The sequence below is a fragment of the Montipora capricornis genome, chromosome 4, assembly GCF_036669925.1.
Source record: "Montipora capricornis isolate CH-2021 chromosome 4, ASM3666992v2, whole genome shotgun sequence".
Taxonomy (NCBI): Eukaryota; Metazoa; Cnidaria; class Anthozoa; order Scleractinia; family Acroporidae; genus Montipora; species Montipora capricornis.
In genome coordinates this window covers 56,666,961-56,676,960 of record NC_090886.1, presented here as the reverse complement: position 1 = coordinate 56,676,960, position 10,000 = coordinate 56,666,961, and the positions used below count along the sequence as shown (strand labels likewise).

Below are 10,000 nucleotides of genomic sequence, written 5' to 3'. Positions count from 1 at the left end.
GAAAGAATGTAAAGCGTAAGTGTCAGATTGACGTGATGAACTTGTTGGTTTAAATTAGGATTTTCCCAATTTATATGCATGGCCTCCTTGAGTTTAAGTTGAAATTTAGTAGGAGCGGAATCAACGATTTCGAAACAATCCGCAGAGCAAGATTGACGACAATGTTCTGAGCATAGTAAATGTTTGAAGATTTGTAAGGACTTGTCTGAAGACAAATGTTCACGGACGCATGTGGAAAAATGACGACCAGTTTCGCCGATATAGCAAGTATTACAGCAAGCATAAGTTCTCTGGGGACAGAATCCTCCCATTTAAAAAATGTGGTAATCTTCTTAAAGATAACGATTTCCTTTCTGCTGTCTCGACCTTTTGAGTTCTTATAAAATCAAAAACGGTTATACAAACAGATTGTACATTTGAGAATTTGTCCTACCTTCTCTCGCTGCACTCGCTCCGCAGCAATTACTCAGGTTAAAGATTTTTTGGGCACTTGAAAATGATGTCATGGCGACATTGAAACATTGTGTAACACTTATTTCGCTAATTGTTATTCTTAAATACATAAAATTTTGTCATTAAAACCCCAGACCATAGGGTCAGGGTTAGCTCAGTTGAATAAAAGACAAAATATTTTTAGATAAATTGCCATTTAAAATTAACTGTACAGATTAGATAAGCCACAAGAGACGACTTCAGAAATACCAAAATCCCACGTTAAACGCCTCCCTCCCCCTCCCCCCTGGATATAAGCCCATCTATCTGCTGACAACAATATTATTCCAGATATAAGCCCCCCACCCCTGGATATAAGCCTCCCCTCATATATAGGTCCATCTGTTGTATAAGTGCATTCTTTGTGTGTTTCTTTACAAACAAAATTTTTTTAATCGAAAGTTGTAGGCATAAACTAGTGGCTGTGGAGTTTAGAACGATAATTATAACGATACTAAAGAAAGAAACAAATATTCATGCACATATAACACAGCTATGAGTTCTGTTCCACTGTTCATTTTCCAACACAACTGGTCAATGTCAATGTTTTGGAATAAGGGAGCAAAAAGCTACAACAAGTTGCAAAATTGTTGAGACACTTTCATTAAAAAACACCTTTTCTAGGTTCCAATACCAGCTGTATCTAGAATTTAAGCCTTTCCAACTTCCCTTCCCCTCTCCCCCTTTCAATGTTGACTGTTTAAGTTTGCAACATTTTTTTTGTCCTGCTAGCAACACTGATAAGGGGGCGAGGGGGCTGCAGTGTGAGAGATAATAGGTAAATTAATAACGCCCCAAGAGGGTGAAGTGTCTCTACAATTTTTGCAACTTGTTGTCTGATTGATTGCAATAATTTTGCCAGTCCGGATTTGATTCCTATAGGGAAAATTTTCAATGTAGAAAAGCAGGAACTAAAGAAGCAATCGTTAGATAACGTATAAGCTCTGAAACATTTCAGAAGTTTGCACGCGAAGTGCAAAGCACATTGTACCAAACACGAAAGGATATTACTTATTTACATATGGTAGCATCGATTTTCAAGTATTTGGATTTATCATCGCTAAAAGAGAAGACTCCGTACCAAATACTAAAGCAAGCAAAGTATTTTGCACTGCAAATCTGATGCTCTGAAAGTTACACATTGAAATGAGTAAAAACTCCAAAATCATAATGCTTCTTGCGGCTTGGCCTTCTTAAAAATAAGGACCAAGCACTATACGCTTGACTATACTTTTAAGAAGGCCTTAGAGCTGAGACAAAGAAGGCATATCAGTTGCTAGGAAGTCTGGTTAGGGTTTAGGTTACCTCTAAATGTAATGGTATGTTAGATTTAAATCGTTTCTCAGATACACTCTATAAGCCCTATCTCCCCTCTCCCCCACCGCCATTTATAAACCCACCCAAAACCCCTTAAAAAGTTATATAATCCCAGAGATTTAACGTGGGATTTTATGGTAGTTTCATGGACGTCAGTTTCAATTCTTCACAACACAGACATCAGTATTTGAAGTTAGCATTTGAATCGCAAACAGATTCATTTAAAGGGGAAACAAGACATTTGTTATCACACTATGGAATGTGGTTACGTATATACGTCACACTAACAATAAAAACCAAAAAAATTACCGAACTCTGTCAGACGAAAAAAAGGGCCCTGCGCTTGGTTTCCTCCACTCCACACTTGGCTGTTGTTCCAGTCAGCAGTCAAAACATTATAGTTTGTGGCAGAACGGTAAAATGCATGCATTATGTAAAAACAAATCCTATTGCAAGAACTCACAAAAACAATTTGCGCAAATCCTTAAAAAGCCCCTAACCTAGCCTTTTCAAAAAGAAAACAAATTTTTAAAACGTTTGGAAAAGTATCATGGCATGTTCCTAACTTGAAGTTTTGTTTTTTTTAAGCAGCTGTATGGTGTACTTCTTCATTCCTCGTCAATGTACTTTTCCTAACGCAATCCTTGGTGCTGTCTTTTGGAAGAGTTCCTCCTTGTGATTTCGTATGTATGTGTTAAATCCAATCAAAACAATGCTACTAATTGCTTTGTGCAATAATCTCGGGAGAAAACATTGACATCACTGCTTGTGAGATACCATTTTTTATGTTTTAAACGAGTAAATGTAGAGCAAAGAAATCTATGTCTTCTTTGACCAACGAAGAGAGATCAATTTTGAAAAAAACAAGTAGATTACATCCTGTGCTTTTAAGCCCGCACCAGAGACCACAGATCCTTTGTTCACGTGACCTGCTTGATTAAGTGAATTCTCACCAGTCCAGCCGCACCCCCTGATGCAAGCCATGAAAAAGCTTGCTTATTAGGGTTAAAACGAACCTGAAGAAGAAACAATTCAATGAAACTTCAAATAATTTTCTTTCAGAAAGGGACCACTCTTTAAGACAGAAGATAATATTATAACTGAGGAACATCGTATCATTGCTTATTTAAAACCAGGGACAAATTCTTTTGAGACTATTCAAAATATTTAAGATTACTGAAAGTATAGGATAACAATGTTTTATTGAGAAACACTGTGAAAAACAGTTATTTCACAAACCTCATTCTTTCTCTTTAAACTGATACACCCTAAACAGCAAGGGCAATGAACAGACCAGTTCCTTTAGAGAGACTATTGCTCTCAGGCAACGTACAGCTGGGCAAACAGTTAAGTTTAATTTCTGCTCGTGTGTGGGTGAATACCAGCTATGTGTTGGGGGAGAGTCCACAAGGGGAGTGAAGCAGACGGCAAAAATGTGTGACTAGTAGGGGAAGAAGAAGGCTATTTGTAATACTATCTAGGGCATGCTGGGGAGACCTGGTCAAATTCTGGCCCCACTTGCTAGAAGAAGTATTAACATTAACCAAATTTAAACAGTACGATTCTGAACAATTCCTTGCTCATGGATTACGGTAAAGTGGCTTTGAAACTGTGTTGAGGTAATTGAAGTTCTTCACTTTTGCATCAAGAGGTAATGAGTGTAATAAAGAGCTTGTTAATAATAATAATAATAATAATAATAATAATAATAATAATAATAATAATAATAATATTAACTTTATTTGCATAATAAAAATATTTACAAAAATTAAAATATCTCCAAAAGGTAAGAACTATAAATTTACAAGCAATATAGATATTTCTCTGTTTAAAACTGTTTTAAAACTTCCAAATCAATAAGTAAGTAAATAAAAAATAAAATAAAAATAGAAAAGTCATTTAATATTTAATATTAGATCTGGCAATAATAATAATAATAACAATAATAATAATAATAATGGCGGCAAGTAAGGCGGACGTATGTTTTTTAGTCTAAGCTAAAAGATTCGTCAGTTGAAAGCGAGCCAAGTCTAGAGCATCAGAGCACTTACAGAAAGTATATAGTATGCTTAGCTGCTTGTTTGACAAGTTGTTCAAACGAGTTGGTGTCTCTGGACGGGAAAATAACTTTGAACAAATTCTTCCAAAAAAAACAGTTTCATAATTGTAAGTCGAATCAATGGCGAGCGGTTCACAGACTGGAAGAAAAAACGGGAGAATGAAATGGACGGAGGAGATGACAAGTGTCTTGTTGGAGTGCAAGAGGAAAGCTGTTGAGCTCACTAGTTCTGATAACCCTCCGCTTCAAGATAACGGAAGGAAAAAGGGTTACATGTGTTTGATGAAGGAGTTGTGGGAGGAGCGAGGATATAAAGACCTTGGATTGACAGACAAAATTTACGGGATCAAGCGGCCAGAACAAAAAAAGCTCTCGGCAATGTAACACTGATGATGGCTGGTAATGTTGGAACAAGGAATAGTGGAAAAAGAGAACAAGTTGTGGTTGAAAGTTATTTATTGGAGGCAGATTGTAGTAAGAACTCGGAATTTGAGACGAAGTTACATATTGTAGATAGAACTAAAAGTGGAGATATGCAAATAACAGAAGAGGATAGTGTGATTGTGGAAACAACAACAATCGATGACAAAGAGCGTGAGTTATTGGAGTCAGCTAGTAGCATTCTTTTGTCTATTAGTAATACGCAAGGTGATTTTACTGAGCGTCATGTTGACACCCGCACAAAAGAAAGACCAACAATGAGTGATTTAAAAAGCATAAACAAGGTCATAACTACGCTAATGAGCCAAAGTGAGTTACCCCCAGGGGGGGACCCATTCCAATATTTGTGGATCGCGACTTGTGTTCTGTATTCTGTGATCGTCGCCTTTCTTTTGTTAAAAGGATGGAAGAAAAACACCCCAGGCCATTCTAACATCTCGCGGAAACCAACACCGAAATGGAAGATAGTTTATGAGAAAAAAGTTATGGAAACAAGAAAAAAAATCTCAATTGCAAAGGCAGAAATGGAGAGAATAAAAGAAAATCGAAAGCTAACAAAAAGAGGTCATAAGAACAGGGCCTTTTTGGAAAAGGAATGTAGGAAAATCTCGGTGCCTGAGCTCGTAAGTTACATGGATAAAAACAAGATGCTAATGCGTAAGTTGAAGAGAGGTTTTCGTAACAAAAAGGATATGGAGAAATCGAGGGTGCTGAACCAGCAATTCCAAGAGGAACCCGGAAGAGTGTATGATGGTTTTAATTGCATGTCAAAGAACATTGGTAATCAAACAAGTGAACGACAAAAACATAAGACTCGCACCGACACAAGTGAGGAAAACAAACAAAGGTTTGAAAACATTGACGAGGCAAGTGGATACTGGAAAGAGTTGTGGGAGACAGGGGACTGGTGACAAATCAGCGATATGGCTACAGGAAGTCAAGAGAGCAATACATGGGTGTGTCCCTCCCCCAGATGAGGGGGAATGGGGCCTAACGGATGATGGAATAGTTAAGATCATTGGAAAGAAGAGAAACTGGAGCGCTCCTGGTCCAGACAAACTAGCAAACTATTGGGAGAAGAAAGCTGAGGTGTTGCATAATGGTGTCACAGCAAGCTTTAAGGCAATTTCGATGGCCCAGACTGATTTTCCTATCTGGTTTGCGGGGGGCAAAACATCACTGATCCCCAAAGGGGGAGAATTTTCAAGTAACAACCAAAGGCCGATAACATGCCTCAACACAGTTTACAAATGGTTTACTGCATGTCTGTTGGTTCCAATGGATGAGCACCTGGAGGAACATGGTTTAATGGAGGCTGAGCAGTGGGGAGCTAAGAAGGGGTGCAGTGGCACAATGGATAATTTGTTGATCGACAAAATGGTCACACAAGACTGTCATCGTGGTAAAAGGAACCTGAGTATGGCATGGGTAGACCTCACACAGGCATATGACTCCGTTGATCATGATTGGCTCTGCAAAATGATGGGAGGGGTATAGATTGTCTAAGCCACTGAGCATTAAGGTGACAGACCTTCTCTACATTGACGATCTTAAGATCTATGCAGCTTCGGAGAAGAAGTTGAATACCGTCCTTAGATCAACCAGAGGTAAGATGCAAGACATAGGGCTTCAGTGGAACCCTAAGAAGTGCTCAGTCGTGCATGTTAAGAGGGGTGTAAAAGTGGAAGATGCGGAAGGAGTTAAGTTTGATGAGTCATCAGTCATACAGTGTTTGAAAGAAGGCAAGCAGGACAAATTTCTTGGAGTACTGGAAACATCGAGACAAGAAGATCAATTGGCCTTTAAGGTTGCCTCAGAGGAGTATTTAAAGAGACTCTCTGTTATATGGTCCAGCCCTCTTTCAGATTACCATCGAGTGGTAGCTTCAAACCAGTATGCCCTGCCTGTTCTGAGTTATTTAATGTGGACCCAGCACCTGCCAGTCACTGACCTTCAACAAATCGATCGAGAAGCACGCAAGATCGTGTTCAGCAATGGTGGTAAACATCCTTTGGGTTCAACCGCATTGTGCTATCTATCGTGGGATCAGGGCGGGCGAGGCCTGAGATCGGTGGAGGAGGAGTATAAGGCCATTAAGATCAAAGGCGCACTTAAACTGTTCAAGAACACTGATCCGACAATGGAGCTTGTTCGGAAGTTCAAAGAACGTTCAGGTGTGCTAGGCCATAGCTCACTCATCAAGGAGGTGACAAAGTTTAGAAGAGATCTTGGATTAGAGCTATCTCTTACATACCCTACCCCAATGTGCTGCACGGAGGAAGGTGAAGTAGTGAAAGAGTCAAACATCAAGCAAAAGCTAAGAAGCGCACAGCAGAAGAAATTGAAAGATCAGGTATCAGGCCAAGCTTGGCAGGGAAAGTTGATAGCTTCTCGATGGGAGGAAGAACAAGAAGGATCTGGTACAGGGGATGTCCGACAATCCCATAGCTTTAGTTGGCTGTGGCAATGGAGGACATGTTCGACATATGTTATCGCTGGCGTGTTTGAGCTGTACGAACAGTTACTTCCCACTCGAGTGTACCACAGTAAGAAGACAAGAACGGGGTCAGACCAGATTATGTGCCGTTTATGTGGCAAGGCAGCTGAGACGGTGGCCCACGTATTAGCTGGTTGCTCTGCGCTTGCGCAGTCCAAATATCTGCAATGGCATAATGCGGTGTTGAAAGTAATTTTTTTTGAGATGTTGTACAGCCTAGACCTAATGGACAGTGTACCGCCATGGTATTCACTGAGCGAGCCTAAACCTGTCTATCAAAATGACCGAGCCCAAGCCTTCTGGGATGTCCCTGTTTATGCAGATCATGTGACGGTGAGAGCTAACAGAATTGATGCCCGAATAGTGGATAGCACAGCAAAATCTGTCATCTTGCTGGAGATGAGCTGTCCTTGGATGAATAACAGGGAGATCAAGAGCTGCGAGAAGACGGAAAAGTATGCCCCATTGCAACTGGAATTGAAGAGGCAGTTTCCTGGATATCAAGTGAAACAGTTTAATATCGTAATGGACGTGTTAGGAGGATACAGTGAGGAACTGGTGCACACCATCTGAAGTCTTGTAGGAGTTAAAAGGGGCAAAGAAGTATTTTGAAAATGCAGAAGGTCGTTTTGTCTGAAAGTCTGCACATTGCAAGATCTTTCAAAGTGTTAACATAAGCAGATACTTACTCCGGTCAGAGACAACAGAACAATTATTTAGGATCGTCTTAGATGCTTTAATATTATTGTTTTAATAGGTCTGAAGAGATTCATTTCACATTTCTACCTTTTTAAGAATCGAAGTTAACCTTTTAATTCGCTTATATATAGATCGATATATGTAGATACGAACTTTTTAGATATATTCAGGTTATTTTTACAGCCTTTAGGTTACGCAATTGCGCCCTATTGAGCTATGTGCTAAGCTAGCATACGAACGTTTATACTGCATAATAATAATAATAATAATAATAATAATAATGATGGGGCAGTGGAGTAGGACAGGCCTTTGCGTTAGCCTACTTCGGGAAGTTGGACATTCCTGCACACCATAGTCTGGGGTGATGTCTTTGGCAAGCATCAGTAACCCCACAGCCACCCCTGTTAGGGTTACAAGGAACGGGCAGTTGGGGCCCGTTAGGCTTGGTAGCCAGCCCAACTAGGAGAAGGCCACTCTGAACAAAAACCAACACATTAAATTATTAAAACATGACAACTAATAATGACAATTTCTCATACCGCATTGGTCGTCGCACGGGTAAACAAGGACCGCGTCCCTCAGTAGGGACCAGGCTGGGGTCGAAAAATGTGCTAATGGAACAAACTCCTCCCAACAAGCAGATGAGGATTACCACGACGAGGATATTCCTCAAAGAGGCCCTCAAAATGCACCTACTGTAAATCGCCAAAGAGATACAAGAAGTAAAAGGATCAGGGAGGAGTATATGGAAGTGATGGAATCATACTTTAAAGCTCTAGCTAAGCCCAATGCATCAGTTACAACAGATGCATACAATATCTGGCGAACTCAAAATTCAACCAAAAGACCAAACATGGATGCCAATAAACTAACAAACACCAGACAGGACATCATGAACAAGAAAAGACTGACAGACATGGAAATTCAAGCCATCAAAGACAAAGTGACTGACAAGACAGACTGTTCCGAGAACAATAGCCATCATGAGGGCAATCCCTCTGCACAAGCTATGGCAGATAAGGCCCCCTTGGCCAGTGATGGGGTAGCTGTCCACAATGATAAAGAACAACTGAATGATTCCAATGTGCCGGAGACCCCTCAACACACAAATGATGGAGATGAAACTGCAATGATGGAAGAAATTTTGAGGAAGTGGGAGATTGTGAAAGAGACAAATATAACTGAACGACCACCTATACCAAAAATTAAGCATACATACATACATACTTAATTGACCGCTCCCCATAGGGGCTTTTCAGGGCCAATGAAACACAACGAAACGACGGAACAGAACAACAACAATGGTTAAGAATCCCAACTGGCCGGAGGCAAACCAGTTGGCTATTTACAAGTGCAGCTGGGAAGTTGAACCAGGGACTACCAGGATCAAATTCAATGAGTGGTCAGAGCGGGTCTTGAACCCGGGATCTCCAGATCTCAAGGCAAGCGCCCTAACCACTGGGCCACACTGCCTCCATACCAGACAGGTGTCATTCTTGACACCAAAAATGAAAGATTTCATCAAAGTAAGTATGACCAAAGGGAAAGCAACCCTCACACTTAACCATAAAAATGGAACATTGTCTTCTCGTGAAATAAAAATAAACAGCGGCATCTTTCAAAGAGATTCCCTCTAACCTTTTCTTTTCTGCATAGCTTTAGCACCTTTATCCTCTCTCTTGAATGAGGGTAAATATGGATACAAAATCAGCAACATGATCATCACCCACCTGTTTTACATGGACGATCTGAAAACCTATGCCAAGTCTGATGAAGAGCACAAAGGCTTACTTAAAATTGTCAAAGGCTTCAGTGATGAGATAAGAATGGAACTTGGCCTTGACAAGTGTGCCAAAGCTACATTCAAATGAGGCAAACTGGCGAAAAACGAGAACATCGAACTCGATGTTGGCACCACCATACAAGACCTTGAGCAGGAAGGCACCTACAAATACCTTGGTTTGAATGAAGGAGATGGGATCCAACATGCAAAGATGAAAGAGAAAATTCAGATACTACCGCAAAATTCGCCTAGTGCTCAAATCCGAACTTAATGCTGCCAACAGAATCGACGCAATCAACACTCTTGCTGTCCCAGTCGTTCCTTATAGTTTCAACATCATAAACTGGAAAATGGAAGAACTTATGAAGCTAGACAGAAAAACAAGGAAATTCTTGACAATGACAAAAATGCACCACCCAAAAGCCGATGTGGACAGGCTATATATCCCTAGAAAGGCAGGTGGAAGGGGTTTTGTACAACTGGAAATTACCTACAAAACAACCACAATTGGCCTAAACACATATCTCAACAACAAAGATGATTACCTCCTCAAAATGGCAAGGGATCATGACCGTGGCAAGAAAACAATGTCCATACACCATCAAGCCGCAAAATTCGGGCGTGAACTCAGCTTACCAGAAGCTGAAGTGGTAGAGAATGAGCCAGCCACGAGCTATGCCCGAAGGGTCAAGCTAAAAGCAAAATACCAAGC

The 10,000-nt window shown here is 40.4% G+C and overlaps 1 protein-coding gene across 5 annotated transcripts in view; it reads right to left on the bottom strand.

Moving 5' to 3' along the window:
• Nucleotides 1-10,000, bottom strand: part of LOC138047617 (uncharacterized) — a 105,887-nt gene that overhangs the window by 15,628 nt on the left and 80,259 nt on the right. For 3 of the 5 annotated variants that reach the window (XR_011131880.1, XR_011131882.1, XR_011131881.1), the window contains one exon: nt 2,119-2,825. The exons of 1 other annotated variant lie outside the window; for it this stretch is intronic. Coding sequence is in view for 1 of the 4 variants with exons in the window: in XM_068894544.1 (XP_068750645.1) it covers nt 2,730-2,825 (96 nt within the window). In the remaining 3 variants the exon portion in view is untranslated. Of the gene's footprint in view, nt 2,826-10,000 lie in introns of all 5 variants that reach the window. One more of the 5 variants, XM_068894544.1, reaches the window with a different exon arrangement.